This window comes from Notolabrus celidotus, chromosome 6, assembly GCF_009762535.1.
Source record: "Notolabrus celidotus isolate fNotCel1 chromosome 6, fNotCel1.pri, whole genome shotgun sequence".
Classification (NCBI taxonomy): domain Eukaryota; kingdom Metazoa; phylum Chordata; class Actinopteri; order Labriformes; family Labridae; genus Notolabrus; species Notolabrus celidotus.
This window is the reverse complement of record NC_048277.1, coordinates 6,448,217-6,465,443: the sequence shown is the minus strand read 5'-3', so window position 1 is coordinate 6,465,443 and position 17,227 is coordinate 6,448,217. Positions and strand designations below refer to the sequence as shown.

General features: G+C 39.7%; 1 protein-coding gene across 1 annotated transcript in view; it reads right to left on the bottom strand.

Moving 5' to 3' along the window:
* The window catches only part of cdh13 (cadherin 13, H-cadherin (heart)), a 463,737-nt gene that overhangs the window by 54,832 nt on the left and 391,678 nt on the right, over nt 1-17,227 (bottom strand). The window contains exon 12 of the mRNA XM_034685408.1: nt 5,068-5,210. Coding sequence (XP_034541299.1) covers nt 5,068-5,210 — 143 coding nt within the window. The remainder of the gene's footprint in view (nt 1-5,067; nt 5,211-17,227) is intronic.

Sequence of the window (17,227 nt, the reverse complement as noted above, 5' to 3'; positions counted from 1 at the left end):
ATGTGTTTGGGTGTTAGAGTCAGAACCTTTAGCCAAATATTCCGCCAACAAATTATAGTAATATGCGTGTTTCTGTGTGAACTAAACATTGAGCTATAAATAATTTTCAATGTGAACTTGTACAACCCTGTCCCCTACAATATCAGCCTCTGCCATCAGTGTATGAATGTGATGTGAATGGGTGAATGTGACGAGTAGTGTAGAAGTGCTTTGAGCAGTGGGAAAACTAGAAAAAGTGCAGTATAAGTATCAGTCCATTTATCATTTACCAAACTCATCCTTGGGCCACCATGAGGTTGACATTTGTGGTTCTGCGTGAAATGTCTTGACATTTATTGAATGCAAAGCTGTAAAGTCAGGTGAAGATGTTCATGTCCTCCCTCTGGATGAAATGAATTCATTTGAAATTCCTGATTTTTTTCATCTTCATTTGACTTTTTACTCACTGTACTTTCCTGAAGACAGAGAACCTGCACAACTTAATAACTTTACATCAGCCTAGCTTTATATTTCTTAGGAATATAATGTCAAATATAAGCAAAACCTAAGATGATGTTGATGTTCAATACCTGTGCAATATCACAATACATGTGCAATACTTTTATTCCCTGTGCAATATTGTAATATAATCTATAACCTAATTTATCATTATGTACATCTACACTCTGGCTCCAGTCACCATGTCACATTCCTTGTCTGTGCAAGCTCACTTCGCAATGAAGCTTTCTTGAATCTTGAATCTTTAACAACCGATATATTTAACCTAAATCTCTTTAGATGAAAACCGGTGTCAATATCTAAAAAAATAATAATAATAATTGAAAGTTTGAACCAAAAAGTCATCTGGACATTGAAGGCAGCAGCAGCTCAGTTTGTTAGGACTAGGCTTGTAAACCCGAGGGTCACTAATTCAAGTCCCGTTATGGACCAAGTCTAGAAATTGCTGGACTGATTGCTGGTGAAGTGCCAGTTCAATTTGTGGGTACTGCAGAGGTGCCCTTCAGCAAGGCACAAACTACTCGATGCACTCATCTGTGTGTTAGCCTTCTCACTCTGACACTTCCCCATTAATGCATGTCCATAGGATCCTGAATCATGCATGTGTGTGTGTGTGTGTGTGTGTGTGTCGCGTGCTCAACACCAGAGTGAAAAACATTGAAATCCTGCTCAGGAATTAATAAAGTACATCTTCTTCTTCGTTACTCCTGTCAGGAAGCCTTCCTCAGGTATTTACTGATGTATAGACAGAGCTAAAAATGTGGGTCATAAGCATGCTAATGATCATAGCGGTCGAATGGGGGTTATAAACGAGCTATTTGCCCGGTTACCCTTAGAGCTGTTCACATCCTCTGTCGTAGGTGATCCGAGTTGTGAACATGGCTTTTGGCTATTTTGACAGATATTCAAAACCCCATAACAAGTTGATGATAAGTGGTGTCTTAGTCTGTCCTTCTGTTAAAGAATGGCTGTAAAGGTTTGGGATATATGGCTTCCTGAACACCTCTTTCACACCAGCAGCCTCCTCTGTGTACTTCAGTGTCTTCAATGGACTGTCCGGTGTCCTTTAGACATACAGTAAGTGGACAACTGAGTCCAAACCTGAGTAGCTGGCTTTAACCAGTAGTGATGTGTCGGTCGCGAACGATCCAGCTCTAAGAGCCGGCTCTTTAAAGTGAACGACGGGAGACGTTTTTTTTTATTTTTCTCGTCTGTTTCTGTTAAAGCCTCACGTGATTGGTCAAGACATATGGTGGCATCTTGACCAATCACGCGTCTACATTGAGCAGAACGGGGAGGGGAGGGGTTACAGACACACACAGCACAGTGAGCACACCAACAGGAGGGAGACGAGAGGGAGAACATGCGCGACAGACAGAGAGCGCACTGGAAAGGTGAGAAAACGAGTGACTGCAGGAAACACATTAAACTTTAGACACATTTAAACGGCAAAGACTCTTAAAAGGCAGAGTGTAGACTGTGCAAGGTGAAAGTGTCATCAATCAGGGTCCACAAAAAAACTGCAAAGGCTCATTAGAAGTGTCTGTGAAGGATCTCAGTCATTCAGATCATGGACATTAGAGCTGTTTATCCATCAGTGCAATAAGTGAATAATAAAGACAGTGAAGGGAACCTGCTGTTAATGTAAGGTGTTTAAAAGTTTATAAATAATATACATATAATCAGATTGGACTAAATTGTGATGGGTCTTGTTTTTGTACTTTATAATACACTTTTGTAGCACTCTGCTCCGTGTTGAATATGCAAATAAAGCCTAATGAATAATAAACATTTGATATAATTTGTGTTCTTTACATTAGATACTCATTTTACATATCATTTTGCATTATTTTAGGTCATACATTAATTTAAACATGAAAAAAATCTGAGGAGCCACTCAGGAGCCGAAAGAGCCGGCTCTTTGTAGTGAGCCGATCCAAAAGAACCGGCTCTCTAAAAAGAGCCGGAATTCCCATCACTATTAACCAGGTCCAGTTGACTTTTTAGATCAAGCTTTGGATTACCATGATCTGGATGACTAATGCATTTTACACAAATAAAGAAAAAATAAACAGAAATAGTTGTAAAGTCAGATAATGATGGTTGGTTTTCTTGCAGAAAATTAGACCAAAGATTATCACTTTTATGTCTGCACAGTCTGAAGCTGTGTTCAGGAAACAAATGTGTTTTTCTTTCAACATTTGATTTTTTTTTAACAGTAAATGAGAAATAATGAATTTATAACTGAGCCCTCTAATGGATTTTGGTAGCTTGTTAGCCACTATAGTGAAAAGACATGAGAGCTGAATCAATCTTGTCATCTCACACTCTGCAAGAACACAGGGATGTGTACTTCCCAGAATGTAACACCGTTTCCTTTAAGTGTTACAATCACTATCTGGAAAACTTGATACAAAAATATAAAGCTTTGCAGTATCTTTTAACCCTGCCTCGTCTTCTGGCTCCAATTCTAATCTGAAACCCTGCCTTGCTCTTATAATCTTCACTATTTCTCATCGTCTCCATCTCTCCGTTCCCACTTCCCCGGCTCTTTATCTTTTTCCTGTTATCTACTCTTATGTCCCCTCCTTTCTCTTCCTCCCCTGACCCTTCCACTTCCCCCAGCTTCTCCTCCTGCCCCATCATTACTCCTCTTTCAGTGCTCATCTTTCTGAGGCTGCCAAATTCCCCAGCACAACAGTGCTATTCTGCTGCCTACTAATAGAATCTCCCAGCTCCTCTAATGGATCTGTCAGAATCTCCCTGAGCACAGGACACCAGATAGATTGATAGGGAGAGGGAGAGAGACAGAGAGAGAGTGGGACAAAGGGACAAAGAGACAGAGAGACACACAAAGAGAAAGGCAGATGGAAAAGGAGAGATACATCGAGACTTGTGACACTTTCATCCGTGCCTCGGGAAGTCTCAGAGCAGCAGGTCCACTGACACTGCCAACCAGTGACCATATGGTCCGACAGAAAGCCATGCCAATTAAGACCATCCCATTGTCACAGGGGGATAATGACAGTTTCAATCTGGGCAGGTGAAAAAACCAGACTCTTCTTTTCCGGAGTGTATGAAATCCTAATCAGAGGCACATTTTCATGGAATGGTTCATGTTGGAACGATTTGCAGAAGCACTTAATGGTCTGAAATACTTCTTTGCAAATGGTTTCAGTATGACAACTTTAATGTTGATTTAAAAACAAACATTCAAACTAGACTTTCTGTCACTGAAAAATATTGTCTTTAACTATTTTAGGTGTTGATTCATGAGGTAAAGTTTATCTTCCTGATATTTATAGTGCTTTGGTGGTTTTAAACTTTGCAAAGTCAACAGTGTCACAAGGACCTAAAACTGAAACTTATAAATGTTGTGTCATTCAAACAACCCATTTATCCAAAACAAACATTTGTCACATTTTTTGTATAATGTGTTTGTTTCTTGCGAATTGCAGGTGCTAGTATAAACATCATTTTCAATGAATTCTCTATTGATTTAGGTAAATAAGTGGAAAAGGGAGAAAAAGGGACAATGAAAATATCAATGACCTTGCAAAGCAGATGGATCAAACAGATTTGATATCTGTTGACTGGTATCTACCTGTTCCTTGTTCAGAGAATGACCGGACCAATCAACGTCACTTTAGTGAAAAGAGGCAGTAGTTATTGGCATGGATCAGATGTGGCATCGGTATAAAGCGACTGCAAGCCTGTAAACCAGGCAGGTGCAAAGCCTGTCCATCAGCATCTTCAAATGTTTTATTTATGAGAGGGAATTAATCACATTTTGAAAAATGCAGAAGTGTTATAAACTGCAATTCATCGAGCGTCCGCTTGAGGCTGGGTGCAGAAACACCGGAAACCACACACACCCATTCAAAGAAGATGATCATTGCAGCAGAAATAAACATGTTTACAGCCTGGTTCAAAAAACTGTTTAGGTCTGAATAGCTCATCTCTCTATCGGCACACACTGTACGGGGTGAATTTTTTTCTAACGCAACAGTTCAGAAGATATTAAGATTACGAATTTAGCCCATTTAAGGACATGACTAACTAAATTGACAGGCAGGAACACTGTAGCTGTTGGCTAGGAGTCTCAAAGCTAATGTCTTCAAATGAATGTATGTATCATGATGTGAAAATTTGCTTGATGAACACTAAAAGTTCAAAAGAGGATGCAAGACTCGATCAAATTTATAAAGTGGTTCAGAAAAGCCAAAAAGTGGAGCATGGAAATTTGTTCAGGATGCAGAAAAAAATTCTAGTCGCTAGAAAAAGTTGTGTAGTGGTCAAAATAGTTTAAAACAACATGATGTGAGTTCCCCATATCACCCACTCCTAATGGAGAACATTTTCCTTGAGAGAAGCAAGAGTCTGCTAATGTGTACGTTGCTCTTCACACTGCGGCGCAGAAAACTGAAGACATATCATCAGGTATCAGGACACAGTTTAGAGAGAGGTCATATATCCCAAGGTGTTACAGATCATTTGCAACATGTGGCATTCGTATGTTTGTGTAATTCTCTCATACCATCTCCCTGCAGCAAGGTGTCTGACACTCACCGTTGTCTGTGGCGATAAAGACAGCTGTGTATTTGTTGTCATGGACATAAGGAGACTCGCGGTCCAGAGAGGCCGATGTGTTGACAGTTCCTCTGACAGGGTTCACACTCAGCCAGCCTGCTGGGTCTCGCAGAACAGCGTACCTAGGAGAGAGGAGATAAAGTAAGTCAGAAGTTATGATCGTATAGGTGCCAGAATATATATTTCACGATCTTGCAGAAAAGTTGTCTCAGTTTGTTTTGGTCATATATTTTTAGGATCCAGGCATCACACCGGGAAACGACTCCACAGAAACATCAACACACATCACAGGGATGTAAATATTCCAGATTTGTTCTGTGTTGTTTACCTCCCCCAAATACTCAACTCCACTTTAAAGAACTCTCCCCTCCATAAAAGATACACAATAAATTTAGATTCTTCGTAAACCTGACACGATGGCGTAAATATTATTGTACACACATAAAGTATACATTATAAATAAAACTTAAGCTTTGTTGAATTTGGTGCAAAGATGTTACAAGACCAGAAAAATCATCCCGCAGAGGAATGAGATCAAGGCTTCTTATTTTATCCTCGACATCAGTGTGACAGCACATTATCTGTCCTTTCTGAGAGGAGCAGCTCTTTGAGTTACCTTGGAAACCTAATGCTGCAGACAATCAGAACAAAGTGCGATCCTTCACGTACAATATGTCTGAAAAAAAATATTTCCAGTCAAGGATGCTGTACTGCTTCTTGCACCAAATTAAATCAATCCCATAATCTCTAATGTTGTTATTGTTAGATGAGGTTTTATCAGAGTCAATTTAGGCTGCTACAGATGCAACTCAGGGATGAGTTTCTTCTAGATTTATCTGGAGTCGTCAAAAAAGGTTTTAAATGTCTATGAAGATGTAACTTGATGCTCATCTGGTGCTCACTTTGCTGTGTTGCATTGATGCTGTGAGTGTACTCCAAAGTAATGTGAGAAGCATCCATTTAGTCAAATGGTAACCCCATGGAAGTGTTGAAGTGTATACAAGAGGTCATCATGAGAGGCTCCGTGTTTTTGAACATTGCAAAAGCGTCTGTTAGCAATGACGTAGCTGAGGCTCCCGTTTTAGTTATGTGTTGGTATTGTCATACCAACACAAGCTGTCAAATGAGATGGAACAACATTTTGTTTCTCAGGTCCTTTATAAAGCCACAATAAGAAGAAGCGTATACACGCTTAGCAGGAACAGAGCAGCTCTCCTTGATGCAAAAAAAAAGGTGTTACAACTAAAGCAAAAAAAAACGCTAAGAGGACAAAACAGACCATAGACTTTAGAAAATGATGCAGAAAGGTCAAAAGTTGGAAAATACGAATTCACCAGAATGCTTGAAGAGTAGTTTTTATGCTAAACTTTCCCAAGGAGGACCCTAATTTATGATATTATTTTACATTATATAATGTTCTCTGAGCTGGCTGTAGCTCATGAAACCACTTGATGAAACCAGCTATTTTTTGGCATGTATCAAACAGCTGGAGGTTTTTATGCAGATCCTGTGACACTCTCTGTGTGTCTAACATGAGTCTGGTCCTGCTGGAGGTTTCTGCCTGTTAAAGGAAGTTTGTCCTTGCCACTGTAACTTGCGAACTGCTGCAAAGTGCTCTGCTCATGGTGGATTAAGATGAGATCAGACTGAGTCCTTTCTGTAAGATGGTACTGGATCTTATCCTGTCTTGATGTTGGGTCTTTGTTAATAATAGAACATAGAGCACAGTCTAGACCTGCTCTGTTTGTAATGAGTCTTCAGATTACATTTGTTGTGATTTGGTGTGTTATAAATAAAGATTGATTGATTGATTGAGACTGACTTAAAGTTAGCTTTAAGTCATTTGTGCAGTTAAAAACATGCTTTTCTGTGCTGTCCTGATATCCTTTGCCAATCACATCCCTAATGTACTATGATGATGTATTTATGCATGGAGTTTGAAGACTATACACAGGAATGAGAGTGTTTGTATGTATGTGTCCGGATCTGAACTTATGTATCAAACTTATGACTCTAGTTGTAAAATATCTTGAAGTGTTCTGAGAATGAAATAAGGACTCTTTGTTCTATATTTAGCAAAAGATTAAACATAATCATACTCATTAACTTAGTGCCACTAATGATTGTATGACTATGAATGCCACTGAAGGACAAACTTCAATGGCTAAACCCATCATTTCAATCAGGACTTTGTCAAATGTAAGACATTGCCGGATCTGTTAAAGGAGCTTAGAGAACAAGGCTTGGTGTAAAATAAGCCTGGGGTTACTCCCTGTGCGTAGGCTATACTCCTGTGTGCATGCATGTGCGGGTGACTGTGAGTTCAGCTCCTCAGTGCTTGGGTTTGAAGATGATGAAGGTGATGTGGGCCAAGCTGGTCATCACCTCGAAAAGGAAGCAAAAAATCAGATCATATCCCATAATGTGGCCAGTCAGGTGGACAAAGATTGCTCCAAAATTGTGATGGGAAGGAGCTTAGATCTGTGATTACGTCCCACCTGACTGGTTCGGGAGTTCAAGTGCCACACTCATTCAAACATACAAATACGTAAGCACATTCTTGTACTATTTATACAGCCATGAAGACAGTTCAAGCTGTTGTTCTGTGAAATATGACATGCACAAGCAACAAACACAGGAGGCTAAACATTGTTCACACACGCACACAAGTCAACAGACTCTTAAGCACAAGGCCACGTTCTCTGCTGGAGTGCTCTGCTGTAGACAAATTTTCTCTGAAATGAAGCTCTTCAGCCAACAGAGCACGGCAAAGCCTTGGGAAACGGCTCTGCAATCAACCTCTGCTAACACCTCACCCCCCCCACACACGCGCGCGCGCACACACACATACACACTTCTCTTAGTGATTACCACGCATAACCAACACATATGTTTTACTGCAACAAAGGAGGCACTGCTGCGAGGTTAAATGGACTATTAATAGTGACACAGACCGTACATCACTGTGGCCTACATGCTCCTTTTCTCCCTGTTCCTCTCTTTCTTACACACATACACACTCATGCAAACACAGGAGCCACCTTCACAATAAAACAGGACCAGGCTCAGTGTATTAACTTTCTTGTCTCTGACTTCTCCAGTTGTTGGTAAAACTCTGATGTGACAATGAAGCTGTGTCACATCAATGTCTGGTCATTACCACTTGGCAACAATGACACATACTTTGACTTGAAACTTACCGGGTGTTTTTGTCTTCATTTCTAGTAAAAAAGAAATGAGTCAATGAATGAAGACTTTATTCTTATCTCAAGAAACTTGATGAGTACTTTTTTTTACCCTATTAGTGAATGTTTTATTCATTAGAAGCAATTCAAGTCTTATTTTTTTGCTTTTGATATCTTGATATAAGACATTTATCTGTACTTCGCTTAGTGAATGTAACATTTCATCTAATAAAATATGTGTTATTACAGAATAAATTAAAAACTTGCTTAGATTTTAGTTTTAGCCCTGACCCAGAAATGCAAACGTTTTGTTTGAAGTCATTCATCATTTACACATTTCTTTCTCTTTTTGACTTTACAAATAAATCAAAGAGTGTGGTAAAGTGCAAAGAGAACATAATTGGAGATGATTTTAATTAGCCTGAGACTGCAAACAAGGGAGAACAGGTTGCCTACGGTGATAACTTAGGTGGAAAAGGTTTCATATCAAGACAATTAAAATCTACTTTCGGTAACACTTTCCATTAACTACACACTTTTAAGCATTAATTAAGCATTAATTAATACTTAACTCATCATCTGTAAAATATTGTTCATACATTAATACTCATTTATATATCATGTATAAACACAGTTATAAATGTTCTATTATTCATGAATATGACTCTATATAATGTGTTAACTAACTCGTTGTTCATACTTTATAAATGATGGATTCACCAAATACAAATGAGCTATTATGGTCATTATAAACCAGTTATAAACACATTTGATATGTCATATTTTATTTGAGTTTTTCCACTGTGAGCACGTAGAGCACACTAAGAGTATTTTAAAATAAACGCGGTTTTATACAGAGGTTGTTTCCTTTTAATGAATACAAGTTTAAGTCCATGTGTCGTGTCTGTTTCCTTATTCTGTTGAATCAATATCTGTGACTTCTGTGTTTTAAGGTGCTGCTGGTCTTAAATCTCATTAATTAATGCTTTGCAAAGCATATAAAGTCCTCACTTTAGATCAGCTCACAAAACCATGAACAAGCAGCTTATAAGTCCTTTGTGACTGCCTTGATTAATCATAATTTGCTATGTAATAAGGTGTTCACTAACCCTTAGTAAATGTTAGAATAATAACCTGTAAATGTGCTTATAACTGGTTTATAATGACCATAATAGCTCATTTGTAATTGGTGAATACATCATTTATAAAGTATGAACAAAGAGTTAGTTAACACATTATAGAGAGTCATGTTCATGAATAATAAAACATGTATAACTGTGTTTGTACATGATATATAAATGAGTATTAATGTATGAACAATGCTTTACAGATGATGAGTTAAGTATTAATTAATGCTTAATTAATGCTTAAAAGTGTGTAGTTAATATAAAGTGTTACCCTACTTTCTTTAATTCTTACAAAATAAAAGTACAGCAGCTACATTTAGAGGTTTCACTTTTAATCTGCCTGGAAATGTGTAGGTGATGCCAACACCCAGTCTGTATGCCAAGCCGAAGTCAGCTACCCTTTGCTTAAGCATCATCTCATTGTGCAGACATAAAGGTGGTTTCAATCTTCTCAACCTACCAGGATCGTGAAGTGGATCTCTATTCACCACAGTGCTAAACTATTTGTTGAACAGTATTTTTTTAGAAGTAAAGACGTCACAGTTTTCTACCTTTTGTATACAACAAAGTATCATTCACTCTGTCAACTCACGCCGTATTGATCAAAACTGTATTGTAGCACATTGTGTTTTGTGTCTTGGCTCTGGACCTCATCACTCCTTGCAGATTAACTTTACATGCAGAAGTTAAGAAGTGATGACATCATATCTTAAACCCCCTCAATTTGGAGCCTGCAGGTTGTGGATGTTAGAAGGTGGTGGGCAGTGGCATTGGCAGAGAAGAGGCAGAGTAGAGGCAATCCTACAGCTTAAATTGACCGCCTAAATGGAAGGATACTTTGTGAGATGATTGTGAGAATAATGCATGTTAAATGGGAAGCTGCCTGACTGAACCAGCTTGCAGCGGTTGCTCAATTTATTGGGCCCAAAAATAATTAGGTTTACACTACAGACAGCAGGGATAAAAAACTGAAGAAGTATATGTCGAAATAATCTTTTCAAAATGTATATCACAGCTAACTTAGTGCTGGTGCAGGAGCCTTCCTCGGTGGAGTCTCCTGAAAGCATTGGTTCTTCCCAGACACTCTGTCCCAAAGTCCAATGCCATGCTTGTTGAGTTAATTGGTAACTCTCAAGTGCCTGTAGGTGTGAGTGTGTGTGGTTGTTGGAGTGCCCTTGCAACCTGTTCAAGGTGTTTCCTGCCTCTTGACCAATGACAGCTGGGATAGGCTCCAGCCTCCAGTGACCCTGAATAGAGGAAGTGTTAGATCACAGATGGATGGATGGGTGCTAATTCTATCAACAAAGTCTATCAATTGAAGTCTGGAGCAGCCAATCAGCCTGCTTTAGTTCTGCCTTTGGAACATCTTTTAGACTTGTGAGGTATTTCACAGCTGACAATCATGCACAACGATACTTTGCAGAGTTTTTCTAAAGTGTCAGGGTATTGTGTTTTTTCCAGCAGCTCTCAGAACTAATCCTGGAGAGGACTGCTTCTGTGTGCTTTGGTGCAGGCTCAAAGGTAACCACTAAATGAGTCAGCTCCACTGTTCCTCCTCTCTGTGCAAACATGAGGACAGTCCATTAGAGCCCTTTAAAGGGCAAATTAGAAAGACATTAAAAAGCCATTAGGAATATTCATATCTGGTTATACATGTTTATCTCCAAAAGCAGAGAAGGAACAAACAAATCAGTCATCACATGAGACAGCCCACAAACGCAATGATCACACATCCTCATACAGCTCCAAATACACACTTTGAACCTCCAAAAGCAGGCATAAAGTGAAACACACAGCTTAATGCAAGTGTTGCCTTTATGTCCTGCTTGCTCTGTGAAATGGTTCCCAGGAAACTAAAATGATTTGTTCAGATTTTGCTTGAGTGGCAGAAAGTGCTGCGTCACGAGGCACATGCTGTGACCTCAGTGTTAGAGAGACCAGGTTATATATTGCTATTTTCTCTGGTCTGCAAAGCCATGACCTCAGGGGGGACTGAGCCGTTATACAGCTGCCACCAGAGTCCAGTCTGCGTTTGAGTCTGCAAGTGTAAAAGAGCGTATGCCTTGGTGAGCTATAAGAAGACACAAGGGAGGCTGGTCGGGACCGGCAGGAGTTTAGTGCTTCTGTCTGATTCTCAAGGTGCCTAATTAGGTCTGATTGGAGGCTTGAGACACAGAAATACAACTCAACTCGTAAACTTCAGTTGCTGTTGTTTTCTGTCATGAAATAATTCAGTGTAATTCTGCAGATTACATGAGCATTGTTGGATATGTGTGTGTATGTTTTGTGTCACTAGTGGCTGAGAATAAGAGAGAAACATTTTGAGGTTGCAGCTCATCACACACACACACACATTGTACACACACACACAAAGTAAAAAACAGCAAGGTAAGCTCCAGGGAAGACCGTGGACTGTGCTATTTTAAAGTCCTGAGCCAGCCTTAAAATAAAAACAATCATCACAATCATCACTTTTATTTCAGCAACATATTCTTCAGACCCCTACCCTGACACAATCCTGGTAGCTGTTATCCAAAACTTATTACACGTTGAGTTAAACTCCTCTCGTCTAGTTAACTTTATGCTTAAGATCTGTGGACTGCCCCTTCAATCACAACCAACCATAACCACAGCCTGTACCTAAACCAAATCAAGCGTTTGAGTTATTAAAAATGAAGCTGTATTTAGGCTTTCTCTGCGCTTTGGGGCAGACCTCCACAACAAGCTGATGATATCACTCATTATAACAAACTTATAAAGTCATTAACATGTTCAAGAATGGAGTCCAATGTCAACATCCACTTAACTTCTCTCTGCTCCACTTCATTCTTTGATTACTTTATACCAAGTTATTCAAACCCCAGAATCTTCTGGTTAGTGCAGCTTTAAATAGACCTCAGCCATACGGATCACTGTGGAATACAAACAACGTCATTGAGATATGAAGACTTTCTCTGAGCACTATATCAAACCTATCAGCTCATTATTGTGACAAGTGTGAGATCATGTTATCTTTTAGTGTAATACACTTCCTCTGTGTCAAAGGCATCAGTGAGACACCGGAGAATACAATTGTTGGTTTTTAAAATAATTATAGACTGCCTCAGCGTTTGACTTTCAAACATTCCTATACTCCTTTTTTTCTTCCCTGTAGAGCAGACAGCACTGTCAGACACACAAACACACACACAGAGACACAAACACACACACATTCATTCATGCATCAGTTGTTTAAAGCTGAGTCCAACATTCAGAGCCACAGAGCAGGTGAGAGTCCTCATCAACTCCCAAAGCATTCCCTGAATTCATCCCTCTCCCCGTGGAGCTGAGCTCATTTTCTGCTGAGTCAATGCGGATTTCCAGGGGAGTGATGGATATTCATACCCTCACCTCCCTCTCTGAATGTGCAGCAATAACTTCCCAAAAATAACCTTAAAAGTCCAGTATGTTAAGTCATATTTAAACTGATTATATGAGGTAGATGCTGTAGGTTGGAGGCAGGGAAGCATTAGTTTATCGTCCTCAGGATCAGGGAGCTGAGGTTACCTGGTGTCAAGATGAGAACATGTGCAAATAATATATCAATTTATGTTTATTATGTGTATAAGTGAGCAGAGAGAAAGAGAACTAATATGCTGCAGCACAGGTGTCCTGCATCATAACATTGAACTTTAGATATCACTTTTTGCTCTGCCTCAAAATGCTGAAAAATACACATAGATTCAGATTTTGTGTAGAGAAGGTGAGACAAGTATTCAGGGTTACACCATGCATGGTAGTTGTTCCTGTCATTAAGACCTGGCCTGTATTTTTTGTATTAACCTGCAGAGACATCTGAAGGTAGATGCAAGGGACAGACATCAGTGAGAATGGACAAAAGTGCTCATTTAATGGTAGTTTTGCTAACACATCAGTGTGACGTGAGGGAAACACAGAGTACAGCCTTGTTTCTCAGGTGACTGGAAATCAGGACTTCACCAGATGTTTCCACAAGAACAGGCCTCATCATTCACAAAGACAGGATGAAAAGATGGTGAATGGAGTGCACTTATAAAGAGTATTACTACAGCTTAAAGTGCTTTATATTCAATGTCAATATTCATGCATTCAAATGATGTCATGCATGGCTTACAACACGGACACACTGCCTACTTGTGTCTGTTTGTGAAGAGACAATAGTCTGTGGTCCGCAGACGGTCAGAGGAGTCATATTCAAGGTTGGATGTGTTTGTGCTGAACATGAAGAGAGTGGTGCAGGCTCAATGTTTGACCCAGACGGTGTGAGGGTTGAGTCACTGTGTTGTTCTGCAGAGGGCATTCGTTGACTTTATTTTGGTTTACTTTTTACCTTCGAGGTAAGGGTCACTGTGGATCAATAAAAAGTTGTTCGGGCTCATTATTTTTCTCCTGAGATGGAACATTTCTATCTTGATGGTATTTTTCTCACGTGGATGATGAAACCACCAAACACAGGGAAAAGGTTTGACTGGTTTTGGGATGGTGTGAATCATAATCTGTGACCTTTGCAGTCAACAGACTTACACCTTGTTAAACACCTGCAAGAGAGATTTAGCACCTCACAGTGCTCTACACCACTATCACCAAACGCTGGAGAAGAGATCGACAGTTTAGAACGAGGCCATTGTCCTCACTGCAGCGACCTCGGGTTCAACTCCTCAAGCTGCACATCATCCTCACTCTCTCCTTCCAACATTCTCTGTCTCTCATCAGCTGTCTCATAAAACCAGGCCTATAGATGGCCAAAACATCTTCAGAAATCTACATCAAATTAGAAAACCCCTTCTGGATGGACACCACAACTTTCCATGCAGCAAAGGCATTAAGAGAAAAAGACATCTGTCAATTTATGCTGCTTAAATCTCTCACCTGTTGTGGATAATTTGTTACCTTCTTGCTGTGTGACAAAATAATATATTTACGAGGTGTTGTTTTTTAGCAGTGAACCCCTACAAAGAAGCTGGCAGATCTCACTCCCTTTTGTTGGGTGTTGTTGCTGTTAAACAGCAAACAAGGCAAGCCAAAGAACACATACACAGCCCATTTCTATTTCCCCACAGTGTATTACACAAATAACAAGTGTAAAACAACCACCAACGACACCACAACCCCCCCTAAACCCCCCTAAACCCAAGAGTCTCTTTCTCTGTCCATGCAAATCTGGATAAACAGTCACTATCTGTCACTAACAGAGTGAGACTCCATGTTTGTGAGGTCGAGGTCACACGCCACAGCCGGACACAAGGGCATAACCGTTAGCTCCTGCTGCAGAAGAGATGCTGCAAGTTTCTGATCTGGGACAAGAGGTGAGATGGACATGAGTTGGGGCAGGGACTCAGCGTTTCAAACACCTAGCTGGGAAAATGATGAACTTTAACTAGCTATCGGGAGCTGGTAGTAGAAACAGATACAAGGATGGACAGTGCTTCTTTCAGGTATGCAACCAGGAGCTGGCGCCATATATAGAGATCATGTCACTCTCAGGATCTTTAGTACTTTTTTCATTATTCTCTATCTCTGTATCCAGACCTATCTATATATTCATATATATTCATTTATTTATATTTGCATATTGAACCTTGACTGCCTCACAGTGCATATTATTTGTCTTTTTATATCACCCCAGAATGACCCTGTTGCCATCCGTCATAATCACACCATGTCAACCTGTCACTTCTGCATAACATGTCCTTACTGCCTGTATAATTACAACTATTTATACCATGTAACATTTGTATATACTCTTTAATTCTATTCTTTTTTTATTGATCTATATATATATATATTTCTTTTTTTTTCTTCTCTATTTGTGCTCTATCATCCTTGTACTACTCTTGCTACTATGTCTGTGTTGCTGCAACAACCAAATATCCCCCAAGGGATCAATACAGTATCTATCCTATATCTAATTTATCTTATCTAATTTTAAAGAGCAATTTTTTTCTGTAAAGGTGTCGGTTTTTGAGTGTGAGTGTGAGTGTGTGTGTGTGCGTGTGTGTGTGTGTGTGTGTGTGTGTGTGTGTGTGTGTGTGAGTGTGTGTGTGTGTGTGTGTGTGCCCAGACGTGCACATAAAGATGCTAGTTGCCACACTGTTATATACACATTTTCTTACTTTATCTCTTTAATAATCACAAGTAAATATGTAAATATCTTTAAAGAGACAGTTCATTAACTGTATATCAGGGTGTTTCAGGTCACTTCATTTTAAAGTGGGTTGTGGGTCAGTCTGAGGTACCAAAACAGATAGAGGCAGGAGAGACTGGAGTGTTAGAAGCTACACTTGTGTTTGGCTGATTAAAATGCCCAGCAGTAAGTTAGAGATGGTGATGCAAAACGAGAACAAGATCAGTGTCAAACAACACGGGCGCAACATGTGATTCCCAGGTGCTCCTACACGGCTTTTACAGCACGATGATTCAGGCTGTCTGAGGCAGAAGGAGCGCATCCAATTTGAATATCTAAATAGCTGTAAGTATGTGTGTATCAAGAGAAGAGAAGGTCATATACTGCTGTGAGTTTAGTCACTTTATTAGATAAGCATTTGTTATCCCTGCGAAACTCCATTATAAAACTGAATTCCATTTGGGCAACACTTAAATACAAACTCTATTTCCTCTCAGTTATGGTCCCTTTACACACACACATGCACACACACATCGTGCCACACAAGAGCTTAGTCTAGCTATTTTAAGTGGTAGTGTATCCTATTTTAGTTTCTGCAGTGCACTGCAACTTGAACAAGTGTACTCATACACTTAGATGGCAGTGCAGCATATTACAGTAAAACCTATTATGCATTTCCCTCACTCCCGCAATCCCTCACCCACTTCTCTGACTTTCTCTCTGGTTCTTTCTTCCTCACTCTTGGCTCTTACGTTATCTCACTGTCTTTATCTGTCCCTCTATCACTTCCTTCCCTCTTTCCTGCCAGGGAGATCTTCCAGTGATTGGAGGCTAACTCGCTGAGAGAACAGAAACGGCACACAGCCAATGTTAATGGTGTGTTTCTATCTGAGAGCAGCCGAATGTGAGTGTGAGCAACAGATATGAGGACATCAATCAAGAGACATGCAGCAAAAGTACATGGGATGTGTCGACTTGTGTTTGGCTGTAGCAACGACACTCTTCATCCAAATTCTCGGCTGGTAAAGTAAGAGGAGGAAGAAGAGGAGAGAATCAGGCAGAGCAGGGCCAGAGAGATAAGGAAAGGGATTGAAAATGGAGATAAGACAGGGACGCATGAGACTGTGACTGTGAATAAGTGTGTAATGAAAACCAATTCTTCCCTCTCTCCATCAGCTACTCCCTCGTCTCTTCTCAGAACTACTTCTTTTATGGTGGTGTCATCTGAGGTGCCAGCCAAGTCAAGTCCTGCACGCTTCCAGTTTTGCATACCAAACCTTCATCCAACACGCTCAGCACCAGAACGCATCCATTTCCCTTTATCTCTAAATCAACTGTTTACACAAACCTGACCCATTTATGACAAGTGACCAGGGGCCATGAGGATTTATGTGTTCTGCTTTTGAAGCTTGTACAATTAGAGCTGGGCTATATTGAAAAAGATGTTATCATGATAAAATATTTAATATCAGTAAATATTGATAATTAGCATGATAAAAATCAAATCATCATTTAGTTGAAATTTAAAGTCATTTTTTTGCTCTTGAGTGAAAGTTGAAGAAACCAGACAGTTTGTTAGTTTAATTCGCATAATTTCATTTAAATTTACAACAAAGAAATGTCAAATTATATTCTGTGTGTCAGTTTATAGGGTATTGTTTTGAGTAGTACACTCCCCTTTAAGA